The sequence below is a fragment of the Cricetulus griseus genome, chromosome 3 (genome assembly GCF_003668045.3).
Source record: "Cricetulus griseus strain 17A/GY chromosome 3, alternate assembly CriGri-PICRH-1.0, whole genome shotgun sequence".
NCBI classification, from domain to species: Eukaryota; Metazoa; Chordata; class Mammalia; order Rodentia; family Cricetidae; genus Cricetulus; species Cricetulus griseus.
This window is the reverse complement of record NC_048596.1, coordinates 211,551,442-211,570,950: the sequence shown is the minus strand read 5'-3', so window position 1 is coordinate 211,570,950 and position 19,509 is coordinate 211,551,442. Positions and strand designations below refer to the sequence as shown.

Genomic DNA, 19,509 nt, shown 5'->3' with positions numbered 1-19,509 from the left:
CAGCTGAAGTTGCAGGTGGTGTGGGGACTCAAAAAAGCCAGGCAACGCCCAGAAGTTCATACTCCCATCCACTACACAAAAGGAAAAAGTGGGAGAGAGTCCTGGACACGAATATAGGCTGTTGATTTGCTGCCCAGCTTTCTGCTTTGTTCTTGGGAAGGTTGGGCTGGCCTGAAAGCAGAAGCCACAGGGCTTCACTTTATTCTTCAGCCTGCCATTGTCTCTTTATGAGCTGGCATTATCAGGAAGAAGACTGTAACTCTGAAGCACTTCCTGAAGCCATCTGAGACTTTTGATCCTCGCATGTGCAGAGAACATAAGTGCTACTCCACCTCTTTGAAGTCCTGCACATTCAATAGTTGCCTGGGAGAGAGCCCAAATCGGCAAGAGACAAGGATCTGAGATGTCTTGACAGGGCAGAGCCCAAGAGTAAAGTGTAATGTTGAGAGATGCCTTCAAGTCATCAGAGCTACATGAGACGGTGGCCCAGCAGATGCTGATAACTGATCACAGAGTAAATGGCCTCTCTACATCAATGCAAGGCAAGGAAGCTGCTCACATTTCAATTTAGATATGGTTCCAGTTAGCAAAAGGGGATAGTATTAAGATACTAATTTCAGATATTAACGCATTTGAAAGCAACTAAGTTGGGCAGAATTTGTTGAAAATAATTCTAAGAAGGCAGTGGGGAGTGTCCAGTGAATACAGCGTTGGCTCTGCAAGCGTGAGCACCAGAGTCTGGCTCCCCAGCACAGGGATAAAAGAGCCTAGTGAGTGTGGCAGCCTGATTATAGTAGCAACACTCACAAAGTAGAGACGGGATGTAGAGAATGGCTAACTAAACTGGCCAAACTGGTAAGCTCTGGGCTCATCAAGAGACCCTACCTCAGTAAATACAGCAGAGGGCAACAGAGAAGACACCCAACATCAACTTTTGGCCCCCACACATGACCACACATATGTACACATCCTACACACGTTCTTTTAAAAATACTAGGAAACAGAAATAAGTAGTAAGAGGTAGAAATTCAGTCCAGCTTAGCAAAAAAAAAAAAAAAGAGTAAGATATGTATTGTGTATCTGAATTATTGTTATTGCAATGGTGAAAATATCATTTTGGCCTATATAAACAACTTCATCTTTGAAGACAATTCGTTTCTGTCTGGTATGAATAGGATTTGATAGAAATCTAAAAAAAAAATCTATCTATATTCATTGGTAGATGGCAGGGGATTGGGGTGTTTGATTGCATGAGAAAAGAAGTAAGTGAGTCAGGGGTTCTAACATGATCAGCTGGGCATTGCCATGATGGGAAGGTCTCTGTAAAGAACAGCAGTGTGGTATGACTTTGGGGCATGCTTCATGGATGAGTCATAGTTCATGAGCATAGATGGCCACATAGTTCCTGAATCCAGAGAACAAACAGAGTGGTGCAGAAAGTGGGGAAACAGTGATCAAGGGAGAAGGTGTGGGGGACTATGGTGGAAAAGGCTGCTTGCTTCATGGTGGATCAAAGGTGGGAGAGAGGAAGAGACCTGCAACCCAATAGCCCCCTCAAGGGAGAGCCACAGTGACCTCTTCCAGGTAGGCTCCTGCTTTTATGGTGGTATTTTTAAGAGCAAGAAAGAAGTGAAAGAAGCTCAGACATAGACAGGGCAGGCAAAAGAACCAGCAGAGGAGCAGCTGGAGAAACAGAGCACAACCAGGGAGCCTAGAACCTGATTGACATGGGAAACAGGACACTGCATGGAGCTCAAGTGAGCAAAGAAGTATAGGAACCTGCACAACTTCCCACTTAGTGGAAGCTGCTTCCTAAATTCCCCAGGTACTGTTTGGATATTAGAAAAGGCATGGATGGAGAGAAAGTACAGATTGTCACTGGGCTGTTTCAGAGAGATTTTTTCCTGGCATTTATTAGTGTCATGTTCATTTTTTTTTAAGTTTTTTGAGATAGGGTTTCTCTGTGGCTTTGGAGGCTGTCCTGGAACTAGCTCTTGTAGACCAGACTGGCCTCGAACTCACAGAGATCCACCTGCCTCTGCCTCCTGAGTGCTGGGACTAGAGGCATGCGCCACCAATGCCTGGCTTGTCATATTCATTCTTGTATTTTGGTTTTGGTTTTTGAGACAGAGACCTATAGCCCAGACTAGCCCAGAACTCACTTTGCTGCTTGAGCATTCCTCCGCCTGCCTTAGCTTCCCAGTACTGGAATTACAGGTATGAGGTGCCACACTAAGCTTCATTTTCTTAGGTTTTAAATGTCTGGGTTTTTTTTTTTTTCAAAAAGAAAAACATTTCTTAAATAGCTTATAACATTCACTGTGAAGTTTAATTGAAAAAGCTTAAAGTAGCAAGTTAGGCCATGTGTTGTTTGAGCACTGTGGACTCCCTGAACTGAACCTGAGTCAGTTTTATCTTAAGATAGACAAACCCCATCCTAAATTTTAGACACTAATTTCCCTTATAGATCGGTATGTGCTTATCATGTGATCACATTTAAACCCAGAAGTCCAACTATTCATTTCTTATCCTTTCTGTTCTGGTGTCTCTCCCCTAGTTATCTTAACACACCTTATTAGCATCACAGGCTTCCCAAATGCATTTGGGTATACATGGCAGAAATGGATTCTCTGGGCCACAGTCTACATTTACTTACCTGCAAACCTTTCCCACCCAGGACCATTTCACACTGTATGCCCATTTATTCATTGCACAGAATATCTAATAGCTATTCATTAATTAGCTAGAACACTGTTTCATTTCCTCTAAACACACACAAAAAAAAGCATAATGTCCAGGGGAATTTAAAAAAAAAATAACAACTATCCTTGATGGATTTCTTTTTTTTTTCTTTTGTTTTTATTAGAAACAAGCTTCTTTTACATGTCAGTCCCAGTTCCCTCTCCCTTCCCTCCTCCCCTGCACCCACAACCCCCATCCCAACACCTTTCTGCACTCCCACCAGCAGTGGAGGAGTGTTCCCCTTTCTCTACATCCTCTCCAGCATAGACTGTCATTGGTGTTTTTGATTTTAGCCATTCTGACAGGAGTAAGATGGTATCTCAGAGTTGTTTTGATTTGCATTTCCCTGATGGCTAAGGATGTTGAGCATTTATGTGTCTTTCAGCCATTTTAGATTCCTCCATTGAGAATTCTCTATTTAGTTCTGTACCCCACTTTTTAATTGGATTAGTTGGTATTTTGGTGACTAGTTTCATGAGGTCTTTGTATATTTTGGAAATCAGCCCTCTGTCAGATGTGGAGTTGGTGAATATCTTTTCCCAGTCTGTGGGCTGCCATTTTGTCTTGTTGACTGTGTCCTTTGCCTTACAAAAGCTTCTCAATTTCAGGAGGTCCCATGGTTTTCTTATATATGGTTTGCTTTTAAGATCATCTGATCAGAAAATACCTAATATAGATAGTCTTAGTTAATCAGAACAGCTATTCACATATACAGTTCATCTAAGGAACACATAGTGATGTTGGAGCCTTCCTTTAGCTATGGAGAGAAGATACAGTCGGATGGCTGATGTACTGTGAACCCCTGTGAGCACAGTCTCAACAGACCACTCCTGTCATGTACTTCCTGGCACACCCTGTACCTCTAAGGAAAAACCCACTTGGTAAACCACATCAGGCTCATTTTCAAACAATTGCACTATTAAAAATATCCTGTGATCCAGATTTGATTGCTTCATGCCTCAGAAGTCTGCGGCTATCTTTGTTAGTTGCTGTACCCAACTTTCTTTTTAAGAGTAAGCCTCAGCTAAGCCATGCAAAAAGGCCTGGAACGTTTCCCAAAACCCTAGAAAACATGCAAAACATAGGAGGAGTCATCACAGTGTTCAAATTAATTTTAACTAACTCTGCCCTTATAAGGAACTTTATGTATTTCCTTTGATGATGAACAGTGATGTGGAAGTATAAGCCAAAACACCCTTCCTTCTCTAACGAATTTGGACCATGGTGTCTCATCACAGCAACAGTAAGCTTAACTAGGACAGGGATACACTACCTAGGATGCATGAGCTAGAAGCTGACCCTTTAGTCACAGTTCCTAGTAAATGCTCTTGCCCTCAGAGCTGTCCATTCATGTCACCTGCACTACATGACTTCTCCAGCTGAATGCTTTCAGGGTGGGGATGCTTTTCTTCTTAAATATGATACACCTGGCAAATTGTGTTGACCGCTGTAAAGAGGGGGAAACAAAGACTGATTGTGAGGTGAATAACCCTGGTACCAGAGATATAAGCTCCCTTTTGTCTTACAAAGAAGCACTGACTAATCCACCAGGCTGCAAGTTTGGGTGGTGCCAGCAAACAAATAAGGATGCTATTCAATGTCATTGCCATGGTATTGTCAGTGCATTCCAAGTCACAGACGCCCCTTGCTCTGCACGCATATAGTTCATCAAAGTAAAAAGCTTTAGTATTGTTTTCAAAGTGAATGTCAGGGGGGAAATACCATTTTTTAACTTATTTTGAAAGTTTTATGTCATTCATAAAATAGCCTTGATGTGTTAGGTACTTTTCCTGGGGGACAACTTGAGGGAGGGAGAATGGGCTCAGGGCTTCCAGTGGACTCAGTTTGGGGAGGGTTGCACTGGCGACAGAAGGATTGGCACAAAGCTGTTCACTTCATTTGTTTCATCACTTTAGAATATCATTATCATAAAAAAATAGTCTGGCCTGATTATTCTCTTGAGGACTTCAGGTACTAACCCATGATGACTAATTACAATTTCTAAAAGTATGCTAGATTTCTTTTAAAAGCCTTTTTTCTCTAGTGGTATGAAATAATAAACACACTGTATGTAAATTTACCTTCTTTGCAATGTTGTCATAGTAAGGAGCAGTTATGTAATTTCTGTTGGAATTGATCTCATATAAATAAGTAATACGGTGTCCAAACACAACAAGGAACTGCTCGGCTCCCACGTTGCCCCCATTGCTGGCCTTTGTTCATGCATCTGTATCAAAAACTTAACAGGCAGTTGGAAGCACACTGTTAATTGTTCTTCTGCTTCCGTATTAATTCCATGTCCTCTGGAGTATTGAGGAGTTAAAATCTATGGATTACGAAAAAAAAATAATTTGGTTGCAAAAATTTTAATGTTTCCATCTCATCTCAGTTTTAAGTACTTTGTTGGAATGGATTTAGTTAACATGTCAGAAATCCATTCTTTACATTGTGAAAGTAAGGCAAGCTGCTTTCAAACAAATTTTGAAATGTTACTTTTGTTTTATTTTTATGAATACAATACTTTACATTTATTTTAATAATTACCATTCAATATAATTTTAAATGATTCTTGGTTATAAACTACTCAATAAATCCCAAACTTAGAATTCATCAGTGTCACGATTGATCTTGATTGCTAACTCAACTACATATAGTGTAGCTCACCTCCTGATATGTCTGTAAAGGCATTCTCTGAGACCATTAAATCATGTAGTCTCACCCAACGAACTGATTCAGATTCAGTCCTTGTAGAGTCTGAACAGTCCTTGTGGAGTTTGAGCCTGGGAGTTACAAGACAGAAATACATTTATATAAACGAAGCTAAGGTGATGCCACTAAAAAAACAGAAGAAAAATGTCTGATTATTTTTAATCCACAAATCAATAGAAATAAGGATAAGATTGTACCAACAATACTATGAGGATACTAAAATATCTGCCTTCTGAAAAGGCTATTAATTTTGTAAAAGTAACACTTAATGTACCATGCTTTCCAAAGAAAAACATTATAATGGTAATTCCATCAGAGAATTATTTCCAAAGAAGTTTCTCAGAACATGTTTAGGCAAATGCCTTCAAATGTTCAAAGAACAGCTAATATCCACAGTGTGTGCTATGCTTGAGAAAACAATCAGAAAATAAAACAGACATCTATTTTAGGAAGTCTATGCATCTTAGAAAAAAAAGGTCTCAAAGCAATGTTTTGTTAAAAGCTGAGTCAGCCAGTCTCAGTTATGGATTTAAAGGTGAAATTCCTGAAAACAGTACTTGCCAGTGGAATGCAACAGTATATAGGGAAGACTGTCCAAATAATACTTATGGATATAACACTATATCAAAAGGTCAGAAGAAAAAGCCATCTTGACAAAGACCAAAGCCATTTTTAATAAAATCCAGCCACACAGTATTGATAACATGCAAAACCCAGTAAACGAAACTGAAGGATGTTCTTTAGCAATGTATACATTTCCTAAACTAAATACCAAAATCATAATTAACTATAAAACAATGAAAACCATTCCATTAAAGAGCAGGATTAAAATTAAATGAAAAAAGCAGCAGCTTAAACCAACATAGTTTGAAAGTAGAGAAGTTTCTGAGGGGCATGAAAAAGGATGAGTAAGATAGTGGAAGAATTATAAGACAATGTGAGTCTGGCCTTAACAACGCAAAGAATGGGTCTAAGCAATAACTTGCATCAGCAACAAAGTTAAGTACAGATATACAGATGATAACATAAGAGACAAATGATATATAGGTTGATAGATATCATAGTTGTTCTTTCTTATAAAATATTACAATGGAAAAACAACTCATTGGAAATAATAGAATTAATATCTTGAAATGAAGTTTACAAGGAAAACATAAGGATACAATAATGAAGACATGTATGATAGAATGGTGTGTTCTGCTTCAGGACTGCAAGGTAAGATACTATGAAATTACGAAAATTTAAAATATTGTACTCAAGCTTTCTTCTCCAGCAGGCAAGAACCAGAGATACACAGTCAGATGACACACACACACACACACACACACACACACACACACACACACACACACACACACACACAAATAGAGAGAAAGACTTTGAACCACACATCTCTAAATGGGATGTCTTCATCAAAACCCTCCCCTCAGAGCTGAAGGAATCCCACAGAAAAGGAGGTGAAGAAAGTATAAGAGCCAGAGTGGATGAAGGACACCAGGCGATCCAGGCTCTCTAGAACAACTGAGCAAAGCTCATATGTGCTCACAGAGACTGAAGAAGCAAGCACGGGGTCTGCACAGGTCTGCACCAAGTCCTCTGCGTATATATTATAAGCTTACAGTTTAGTGTATTTATTGAACTCCTGGATGAGTGAATGAGTGGGTCTCTGATTCTTGTGCCTTCTCTTGGGGGTCTTTTCCCTCTGTTGGTTTCCCTTGTCTAACTCTGTTGTGATGGTTTTTGTTCTTCTTTATTTTGTCATGTTTGATAATTATCTCTTAGAAGCCTGTTCTTTTCTACTGAGAGACAGAAAGGAAGTGGATCCAGATGGGAGAGGAGATGGGGCAGAATTGGGAGGAGTAAAGAGAGGCTGAAGCTGGAGACACTGTGTGAAAAAAGAATCTATGTCAATAGATAGGGAAAATAAAATAAAATATTGCATTCAAAATCTCTGCCACTAGAACTTAATATTCCTAAAAATCATTCATAAATATCAGAGAGAAAAGTATGTGATTGATGAATAAAATAATGTCCTCACTGAATATATATGCTTCTATTATAAAAAGTCAGCCATATGATAGTGAATAGTCCTAAACTGAATAGGCCTAAAATCAACCTAATATTTATTTAAAAAAATATATTGCAAACCAACAAGACACAGGTGGATAGTGCTTAAAACTGTTTCTGATTTCAGAGGGAGAAAATTCAGTAGATTCTTGCTGGCCACTATCGAAACTTTTTCCAGAATTGTTGAGGAATCAGAGACCAACGTCTATGGCCTGAGTACTCCACAGTCTCTGCTCAGAAAAAGACAAAGCATAGAAATAAAAGGAGAAAAAGGAGAATGATGAAAAATTTAGGCTACACAGGCCTTCTAGAGACTCAAAAGAAGCATTAAAAGACTAAAGAGCTGAAAACAAACTAATGAAATTATTTTAGATGAATATGCAGGTTAGTGTGTGAGACAGACAAAGTGCTCATACAGATTAGGAAAGCCAGGGATGCTCACATTGATTGGTGAATGAACACAGGTGTGACATTCAGGAATAAAGATATAAATTAGAACAAGTGAATGTTTTTACTTATCAAAATGGAAAGTATGGGGAAAAGTTGAACAGTGATGAGAATGAACTCATTTATTACTGCCAAACATAAGAGTGAGATTGAACTCAGTATTTTGAAAAATAGAAGGGCAATATAGAGGGAGAAGAAGAAAGAAAGACAAGCATGCAGGATAGAAGGAAAAATTGTTTATATAATTGACCCAGTAAAACTACTTATGAGGAAATAGCCAAGGAAATGATCAGAGCTTAAGAAGAGAAAAATGTGTGTACATGGTAAGAAACAAGGTTGGACAAAAAGAAAAGAATAAGTAATGACACTCCATTCATGGAATATTAGCACCTCTTGAAAGCATTTATTAAAGAATAATCATAGCAATCTGCAAGCTAAATCCAACTACAGGATGAAATATTGCTGCAGAATGGGAATTGTAATTCTGTAAATAAAACAGATCACTCTTCCCCAAGGAGAGGCAGTTCAATGCCAAGAGTTCTAGAAAGGCTTGATGGCCAATTGAATGAGAGCAAAGTTTTCATTGGAGCCGAGTAAACACATTTCACCTTTGTTGTCATCAGTGCTGAGTAAAATGAAGAACCTGTCCAACACCATTGCAACCTGGAGCAGAATTTCTGCACCCTTTCTGATAGTCTCTCATCTCCAAATATGCCAAAGCTAGCTTGGTATCTCTTCCAGCTACAGTGTGATTGGACATGTTCTAATAAGGAGTAATGGCTTTTGAAAAATACTAATGTAGTTCACCTCTTTGAGAAGAATCTCAAACTCTCATCTGAGTGTTATAGAGCAAAGGGCAGGGGAAATCTAAACCATGCATACGGAATTCAAAAATTCATATTCTCTCCTCCCCTACCTCTCTCCCTCCCTCTCTCCCTCTCTCTCTCTCTCATTCTCTCTCTGTATATATTTAACTTGGGTCTTTGAAAAACCGTAATACAAGATTTTACCATGTTATATTTTTGGTTGTGAGCCTAGTTTTTAACGGCCAAGCCATCTCTCCAGCCCAGATTTTATCATTTTACACTCAGACTATATATCCAAATATTTTTTCAGATAAATTAAAATCAACAATAGTTTTTGAAAAGAGTCAAGGATAATTAGAGGCCTTAAGTCATACTCTACTGAGTTTCCCTTGTATTCTAGGCACATAATCATAGATTTTTATTGATGAACTATATGTGAAGTCTTTGGGTGATTTACACTGATGATTTACCTCAGTGTTCATGGTGAAGTCTTAGCATGCCTGGATTGGCAGTACTCTCTCAGTCACCATCTGCATCACTGTACACTCCTGTGTGTTTCTACTCTGGCATATATATGCAAGATGTCTGTGGGCAAAAGCCAGAGCTAACCCCATAGGCTAGAACAGACTAGTCTTTGAGGCTGGAAATATCTTACCTCAGCCCAATGAAGATGACAAAAGCATGTGGCATGTATATAGTTATATGTCCAAGAGGCAAGGATCACCAAGTGGGTAGCTATGACTCTCGCCCTATTAGCAGGACTGCTTTTTCCTTCTTTTCTTTGAAGTCTATAAAAATGGCAGGAGGTGTGTGCAGCCACACTCTCTGTGAGTTCATAGTGCACTGGTCCAGTTATGTCTGGAAGATACTGTTTCCTTGGAATCATCCATCACCTCTGGCTCTTACAATCTTTCTGCCTCCTCTTAAGCATAGATCACTTAACCTTGAGGGGAGGAACTTGATGATTAAGAACTGAGTGCTCCAAAGTCACCCTCTGAATGTTGTTCGGTTGTGAATCTCTATGTTAATTCCCAACTACTACAAGAAGAAGCCTCTCTAGTGAGGATTGAACCAAGTAACGGTTGATGGGTATAGCAATATGTCATTAGGGTTTATTTTATTGTTGTATTCCTTTAGCAGAATAATAGTAGGTTTTCCCCTAGGCCTATGATCTATCTATTCTCTGGTTCCTAGCCACTTTAGCAGTGTCAAGTGTGGATTCTATCTCATGGTAGAGGGCTTAAATTCAATCAAGAAGTGGTTTGTTACTCCATATCATTTGGGCCATTGTTGTAAAAATATATGTTGCAATCAGGTCACTGTTGGAGGTCATAGAATTTGCATCTGAGTTATATTGATGATTTCCTTTCTCCTTCTCCCATAGCATTCAGAATACCTTCCAACACATATGGGGGAAAAATAAGAAAAAAAAAAAAAAAGATAACAATGGCCAGGTGGGGGCCTAAACATCCTCAAGGTTCTGAGTGTTAAGAACAAGTTCCCAAAGCAGAGATTTCACACTGAAAGTCCATGACAGCATAGCAATGGTTGTAAGCCAGCCCTGGTGCCCAAAGCCTTGGGTTATACAGCTCAGATGGAGGGATGAGCAGTAGCTTTCTTGTTGAGGTCAGGAGACTGAAACAGATCCTCTAAAATGGGACAATATGCCCCACCCATGCTACTAAGGACACTCAGCCAAGACAAGCCCCTTATCTTAACCCTGTTCCTCCTGTCAGCTAAGATAACACGAGTACCCACAGCAAAAGATCAAATGAGGTCCAGTAAGAACTGAGCAGATCTCCCAGAGATAAAGGAAAGAAGTCAGGCCAGGCCAAGAGGAACACTTTGGAACTTAGCTGCACATTCAGGACTTGGATTCAGATCTCTAGGTTTCCTAGCCTGGCCAGGGGGTATATGAGCTGAATGGAGAAAATGCAAGTAGCCATCGGTCCTGGATGAGTCTGTTTTTAAGGAGCCTAAGGAGAAGTCCTTAAGAATTCCATATGTCATTATATTTCTTGAAGGTCACAGCCTGTCAAGAGGAAATGGAAATTTACAAAAACTGAAAAATTGACTTCTTAAGAGTTAGCTTAATGTGCAGCTGCTGACACCTGATTTAGGCACTCAACACTTATGCAAATCACACTGTGTGCATACTTAAGTAAAATAGTGTAATTATCACTAAAATGAGAAAAATACTGAACTTTAATTTTCTAAAGCAAAGGCTAGCCATGAGTTTTAAATTTGTCTCCTTTCTTCTGGATATAAAATACTGAAATGCTCGTCAATTTGTTATCCAAAAGGTACATTTCTGATCAATCAAAACACTTAAGGAAATTATTATCAGCTCTGCAATGTGAATAAATGCCTTGCCTCCTGGCTGTAACCTTTGCAAGTTAGCATTTCTCATTCACATCACATGAAATAGCCACAAACCTAATTTTGCTAGTGCCAACATTGATACACTGTGGAAAGTTTGTGATTATAAATGTTTGTGTCATTTTTGTAATTATGGGGACAGGGCGATTAGTTGACAAGGCTTGTGTTCTCCCAAAGGAACAAAATGAAGAAGGACATTGGGGCACAGAATAAACTTGTGTGCTGATACACTCGCAGGAAAAGAGAGCTTGTAGAAACCAGTAAACAAAACAGTTCAAGAAAAGTCAGCAGAGCACTCAGACCCATCAATCTGTTTCATTCCCTGGCCGTCCACTTCACAGGGCAATGTCTTAGGAAGCCACCCCTTTAATAACACTCAGCCCCCTTTCGTAAATGTCCTCAGGAAAAAAAGCAGCTCAAAAACTAAGCTAGTATGAATTCTATAAAGCATAGAAGTACTTAGAAATTCTGAAAATTCAATTCAATGTCTTAGGGCTATGATACACTCATACCTACATGCGTACTTATAAATACTCTTATAAATGTGCTTTTAGTTTACATCTTTTTTTTTCTCTTTTTTCCAGCTTCTTCCCTGCACTCTAACCCACTTATCCCCTCTTGGGAACGATTATTATAAAACACATGTTCTTTCCTATGCTTTACAAACACGTGTGTGTGTTCTTACTTGCTTTATCTCAAGTTTTGCCACTGTGAAAAGTATTGTAGTAAACATCTTCAGAATTATTTCTGTTTACTAGAATTGTAACTGTGTGGGGTAGACTTCAGGGCCAGTAGGATTATTGGGAGCAAAGATGGTTTCGTTTTGTTTTTTTTACTGTGGGTCTACTTTCCTAAAAGTCTGGAACAATTGGCATTTTCTTCAGCCATCTGTGAAAATACTTGTTCTGTCATCCTGCCCATAAGGGTTATGTTTCTTTGTAATCTTTGTTCATCTGTCTGAGGTAAAAATGATCGCTGTTGCATCACGTCTTTCTTGTGGAGCTGCCTTTGATGCTGATTTACTTTATTAATTTGCTCATCTTGATCCTCTCATCTGTATCTTTTGCTGTTTTCCTGTTGGTTTGTACATTTGTAGGCTCTTGTCAGCACTGTGTTTACATCAACAGCCCGTTGTTTGTCAGTGGAGTTGTAAAATACAGCTTTCCAAGTTTGTCTTATGCCTTTTGACTTTATTGCCACATGGAGGTTTTTGTATTTTTTATATGGTTCTGGGGATTGAACCCAGAGCCTCACATGTGATAAGCCAGTCTTGAATCCCTGGCCTACTCTCATCTCAGCTCTTTAGCTACTTAAGATGCACAAATATATATGCTTTCTGACTCCTGAATTTTGATTAAGTTATTTATAGCCCTAAGTGTTTCATGAATTCACCTGGATTTTCTTCCCAGAGTTTTATTGGTTGTCTTATTTACATTTATGTTTGGAGCATTGGATATTTGCTTTTATATGTGATGGCAAGTCAGTGACCCAGTTAATAAAACTATAGTGAGCATCCACTGTCCACTCAGCTCAATGCCTGTCAGCTAATGTGGATGCAAGCCTCCTGACAGCTCCAAACCCCTGCCCCATGCTGCCAACCTGGGCAAGGTCAGGAGTCTGTCTTGGGGGTTTCAAAACTTGAATAAGCATCCCCACCATCCACATCTCTTATGCCCATTGTATAAAAATCATCATGGACAAAGGTCCTGAACATCAAGGGCTGGGAAACACCTTAGGGGATAACATCTTAGGGTAGCATCTCAGGGTAGCATCTTAGGAGATAGCATCTCAGGGGCCTCATCCCTGAAGAAAACTTCCTTTCCCAAAAGCCATCAGTTGCCAATAGCTTTGCAGACAAAAATCGGGACTTTACAAGCCCCTCCCACAGCCATGCTAGGATTGGGCTGGCTTCATCATATGCAAGAATTAGGCTTCATTGTGACATTTTTCAAACAAACTTTGTTTAGTTGTTTCCCTCTCTATTCTCTTCCTCCTTTGTGCCTACCCAGCTCCAATAGCCATGTTCAATGGAATCTGTAATAATACTCAAATTGAATAGAGATGATTTAATGGATACAGGGCCAAGAATTCTTTTATTCTCAGAATCGTTTTTGTTCTTCATTCGAATGGCAATTATTCGGATTCTTTGCCATCTTCAATTTATTTTTGTTACAACAGTGTTGTTCTAATACATCAATTCAGACTTTAAATGGTATTAAAGTCAAGTTCAAATTTAGCCACAGACAACTTTAAAGTGTTCCTAAAATACTAAGAATATCTATAATAACTTGATACTGTATTTTTATGTTTCTTGCCATTCAGGTAAAAATGAGATAAGTAGATTCAACCCATATAGTCTAAGAATGCACCTGGCCTCATCCCTTCTATGAATTTGTGTTCCTATTACATGTTGACAAACTCTTCTTGCTCCTTTTTCCCCCTGTCTTCCTCTCAGAAGACAGTTGGAGAAAACCACATGACTAGAAATCTAATATGTGTGAATAACAAATACAGTTTACATGCACAGAAGTTCTCATTTATCCAAAAGAAAACATAGTTTCTGGAATTTAGAACTTATTTATGATCACCTTTCTTATAGGTGTCTCCAAAGAAGAGCCAAAAATATTGAGACCTCCAAGACGACCCCGAAAACCCAAAACATTAAATAATCCTGAAGACTCTACATACTACTATCTACTCCATGTAAGTGGCTCATTCTTACATTCAAACCGAAGACCAGTGGAAACTGTGGCTACATTAAGCTGCCCCAGAAGAAGGCCTTGCAACATGAAGGCCCTCCTTGGATTCCATTTAACAGATAACTCATTAAATGGCCCCTTTGTTTTCCTCCAGCCCTTTTCCCCATGGCCCTGGCTTCTCTTATAGTCTTGGTCCTACCATGTTCTTTTCCAGAAGCTTTTCCTGATAGCCACTTATCTGAGCTTACATACAAATGTCCACCCAGAAAGGGAAATCCATCATGGAAAAAGCCCTCTAAACAGAGACATTCGTTTAATGACTATGTTGTTATGCAAGTAGAAAAAGAGAAGTGAACCTCATTTGGTAGAGTGTGTGGTCTCTACTAGGCCTTTCTTCCTCTCATGTTCCTGTCCCCCATGCATGCCACAGACATCACCTTGGTTTCCAATGCCCAGAGCTTAGTGGCTGTCCTGGGTCTTGCCTCCCTTTTATACCTGATGCCTATGCCAGTTCTGCATCATACCCTCTAACTACCAGTTCTTCCTCCTTCTCTAACCACATAGAGTATCCCCAATTCTGACCATCACCATTTCTCAATCAAGACTGTTTCAGGCTTCAAATCTCACCTTCCCCAACCTACACCAAAAAAAAAAATCTAAATTCTTCTATGTTCTTCCTTCAGTTGGCTCAGTAACTCTGTCAGCAAGAAATCCAGGTTCCAATGTCTTCTGCACTGGACATGGAACTTCTGCCCCATGTCAATTTACCATTGTAAATTGCTTAAACTCCCACAGTGAGCAGCATCCCCTCAGGTTTCAAGTCTTCCCCACCCAATGGGTCCCTTTGACCCCAGTGGTCCCTCGACTTCCAATACTTACTCAATCTACATTCTGTACTGCCACAGAGAGGAGCAGAACTTCTCCATGCCCGCAATGACCCTGAGAATCTAAGCGTTCATTGGAAACAAGAGTCACATGCCACGGGCAGAAAAATGAAGCCTCCCAGTTAACTGGGACAATTCTAGTCTTCCCCTTCCCTCTGGTGAATTCACCATGTTTCTGCATGAAGCTTCTCTCCCTCATGGTGCTCCCCAGAATTCATACTTACAACCTATTCACTTTTAAGTTCCATAGAGTAATCTCATCAGCTGTCATGACCTCAGTCACTGCTGAGTTGAGAATCATTGTCTCAGGTATAGATCACTCTTCTAGCTACCAAACACAAATAGAAAACTAGATAACGTTTATTATATAATCTAAATTGATGTGCACACAGAGAGGTCCATACATAGGTACATTCATTCATAATATTTTGGGATATGTCACATGTCATATAAATCACCCAGTTAGAATACATCAAAATAGATTTTAGTAGAACCATTACCACAATCCATTCTACAAGATTTCTGTTTACTCCAAAATGAAACTCTACCCATTATTAGTCAATTTCGCAATCTGCTCCTGATCCAAATCCTAAGCAATCACTGACTATCATTTCTCAATTTGTCTTTTACAGAATCCCATATAAACAAAATCCCATAGTATGTGTTATATGAAATAGTGTTATAAGCTAGTAATCACTTATCCTGCTTCTTCTTTCTCATCCATAATTAAAATAATAAATATCATAAATTATGATTGCTTTCAATTATATATTTTCAATTCTTCTATTCCCATTAGAAGTCAATCCAAGGAGAAAAACGGAGACCAAGAAAAGACAGGTAATTTATCTTTTCTAAATTACAGCATCATTTTTTTTCAAATAAAGCTACAAATCTTTATGTTCAAATTTTATTACCAATAACATATATTTGGAAAGCAGAATGGTCTCAAAACAGTGTATACTAAGTGTGAGGACTATATGGAAGTTATAAATTAAATATACTGAGCCAGAACTATACAAAGCATTCACTAAGACCTCAAAAATAAAATAGGATGAATTACATTGTTAGGATGAACTGCATTTCTCTGTCCATTTAATAATGGTAATTAAGCAATCAAAACACTTCAGTATCCACAAGCTTTCTTTTTCTTTTGTTATATGGTTCTTTGATACATATTGAATGTCACATTTTACACTTTTGTGGGTCATTAGAATGGCAAGGTCTGCAGTTTTTGTAAGTATGGTACACTTATCTTCACATGACCCCCCTATAATATTGCAGTCTTTCAATACTTCAATAGTTTGACATTTTAATCTTATTATCATGTCAAATAACTTTCAGATAATGCTAGGAATAGAAGGGGTGCTTGTATTGAACATAAACAGAGTTTCCTATTTGTCACCTGGTCATACCAAAACAGATGTCATTTAAGGTTATGGATGAGAACACTTAAAAATGCTTTGTATTCACTCACTGAGGCCAGTTTTCAGGACAGTTATCCATGAGCCTGGTGTGAATGTAGGCTTGCCAAACTGGACACCATTGTCACTGGCACTTCTAGAAAGTACCAGTTCACATTAAATCAAACCTGATAAAAGCAAGAGGAGCCAGCCTAGCAGTTAATGTCCTATTCAAAGCAAGAGGTGAGGGATGTTTTTAATTAATAGGATGTACTACTGTTTTTACATTTCAAGATTCCTCCCATATATGTGGGCTTTTCTGTGATGATCTTAGTTTACAATAAATACTAAGAAGAAAACACTTAACTTGTAAGTCAACTAAGGAGAACTTAGACTGATTGTGTAACATGTTTATGTGTTCATTCCCAGTCAAGGAAAATTACTAGGTTTGGAAGATTTCTATTATAAGGAATTTTTGCCCACTCATTCTGGACCAAAGGAGCATAGCTCTAATGTAAAAGAATGGAGACCACAGAAGGAACTCCAGGATCGATGCATGGAGGCTAATGAAAGGTAATAATGTATAATGTTCAATAATAAACTTTAAATGGAAATGCAAAAATTCCAAATTAAGCAATTTTGTTTTATATATGCTATAATGATACTATATTTTCCTGAATATTTCATCTTATTAGTGATATATTGCTCAAAGTAAAGTCATCAGTATGATGGCAGTACAATCATACTGCCATCTATTTCTCCTAGGAAAGGCCCCCATTCATACCCCTTTTCTTGGCGTAGTTATTAACATCCCTTTAAAATGTGTCAATTTTCCAGGTGTTTGTGGCTCATGCCTTTCTTCCCAGCACTCAGAAAGCAGAGGCAGGTGGATCTCTGTGAGTTCGAGGCCAGCCTGGTCTACAGAGTGAGTTCCAAGGCAACCTCCAAAGCAATACAGAAACACCCTGTCTCGAAAAACCAAAAAATAAAAATAAAAATAAAAATAAAAAAGAAAGAAAGAAAGAAAGAAAGAAAGAAAAATGAAAAATGTGTCAATTAAAGTGATGAACTGTTTTCCATTCTAACAATAACCAACACAACATACTTATATCTGTATTGAGGTCTAAATAATGTAATTTTAATCACTAATGGGAGGTTTTTTGAGACAGGGTCTCACCATTTAACTTTGCTAGACTATAACTCTATGTAGACCAGGCTAGCCTAGAAGTCACAGCAATCTACCTATCTCTGCCTCCAAAGTACTGGGATTAAAGGTGTGTACCACCATGATTGGCCTCACTTACTGGATTTTTATGTTTCTAATTTTCAGAATCAGAGATGACAAACCAAAACAATTTTGGAAAAAAATATTCATGAAAAGAATAGGGGTCTTAGATATGATTTTTCTATCTTACAGCTAATTTTGTGACATTAAATAATTTATCTTGCAGCTTATATACAACTTTAGGAATAATTTTCCTCTCTCCTCTAAAATTCATTGTGCAGTTTGAGACTAGGGGTGCATAACAGAATACAAGCATGGTGCATGAGGAATAGGAGCATTAACAGGCAACTGGGAGCTGATTGAAAATCCTTAGCCAGAATTGTGTTGGCCTAGGGTATCCAGAATCCATTACAATCTTTTACAGTGTGCAATGATGGTTAGAATTCTTAGAGTCCAAGGGTCTCAGAGTTTAGACCCTGATTGAGCCAGTTGAGAAGCTTTGTTTGTGTTTTCTGAGCTCTTTAAGCCAGTTTTCACACCCACAGAGGAATCTTCAAAGTTCCTGCTTCGCTATCTAGTTATAGAGATTAAGTGAAATGACAATCTGCTTAGCGCCCTATGTTCCTAGAAGAGGATTTCTATAAATACTGAGAGCTATCATTATCCAACTTCATTTGCTCTTTCTAACTCTACCTGCACAATGATCTCTAAACCCTTGCTCCAAAAAACAATGCATTCTTCCATCTTTGAACAAAAAAACTATAACCTGTTCACACCTGGTGGGGTTTTAACAGAGGCACAGAGTTCTGTGTGGGAGAGTAGAACACCAAGTGCCAGAGAGATGCTCACAAACTGAGTGAAGGTTCTCCAACCCAGGGTTTTTCACACTCTGCTCAGCTGCTTTTCACTGATTTGCCTGCTCCCTATTGTAACAGCTGACTCTACTCCATCTCTACTATATTCTTTCTCGTCCACCACTGACAGATCCATGACTACTTGAAGGCATTATATCCCAGAAACACTGCCTACTTCCCAGCACCATCCACAGATGTGTATTTAGTGTCTACTAGAATACGGATGCCAGAGCTGGCATTGGCTGAGTGCTTACTTTGTTCTAAGGCACTATGCTGTTATCTCATTGAACTGGTAAGACTGTTACTATTACTGCCCTGTTTAAGAGTGTGGCAGTTAGGTCTCCAGAGGCCAGTGACTGTAGTCACCCATATAATAATTGATGGGGCCAGAAAATTTGAACATAGGATTTTGTAACCGTAGATTCAATGACTGTAACCACTGTTCAATATTGCCACTTTGTGCAAAGCGTCATGCTGGGGACTTAAGGAAATGGTGAATATCAGGGTAGCTAAGGTGTGCTCTTTATAGCAAATGATCTTGAGGTTAGAGGAAAATAATATTCACGTAACAATGCTGAACAAGGTAATCCAAGAGGGTAGGACTTCTTCTAAGTTAAAAGACTGTGAAGGTAATTCATAGTAACAGTGTGATTTAACCTCAGTGAGACCCTGAATTAAAACAGAAAACAAATGCAAAAGGAGAATAGTTCTGAATTACATTTTGGAACAATTAACAAAATTTGAGACTAAATTATATGCCCAATTGTGTTAATTCAGAAAGAATGTCTTTATGTGTACAAGAGTACACCCATGGCTACAAATAGGTAGATACCAACTGTTGACGACATTGTGCAGTAAGATTTGAGTAGGCCTAGGGAACAGTGCGCCAGTAATAACAAACATAATGCTTCATGGATTTTTTTTTAAATTGACAAATTAAAATTGATAAATTTTATAAAAAATTTTAAAAACTAAATTAATAAATTAAAATTGTGTACATTTATGGTAAAGAAAAGAATAATTTTGAAATACACATATGTTGTGGAATAGCTAATTTAAACTGATTAAAATTTGTATAGCCTTAAAAATCTACCTTAAAGTAAATTTTAAGCAGTCAATGTATTTCTATGAATTACCATCGCAATACAGATCTCTTAAATTTATTCCTACCGATTGAAATTTTCTGTTCTTTAACCAATATAACCAATAACTGGTCCCCAACCCAGTCTCCAAGCCCTAATGAGCACCCTCCTATGAGTTTGACATTTTTCTTTCTTTCTTTATATTTTTTTGCAGA

General features: G+C 38.4%; 1 protein-coding gene across 2 annotated transcripts in view; it reads left to right on the top strand.

The window, feature by feature from the left end:
- LOC100757928 (myosin-IIIa) overlaps positions 1-19,509 on the top strand; it is a 156,434-nt gene that overhangs the window by 133,715 nt on the left and 3,210 nt on the right. The window contains exons 30-33 of one of the 2 annotated variants that reach the window (XM_027405345.2): positions 12,764-12,778; positions 13,762-13,853; positions 15,530-15,570; positions 16,563-16,706. In XM_027405345.2, coding sequence (XP_027261146.1) covers positions 12,764-12,778; positions 13,762-13,853; positions 15,530-15,570; positions 16,563-16,706 — 292 coding nt within the window. Of the gene's footprint in view, positions 1-12,763; positions 12,779-13,749; positions 13,854-15,529; positions 15,571-16,562; positions 16,707-19,509 lie in introns of both variants that reach the window. The other variant, XM_027405344.2, reaches the window with a different exon arrangement.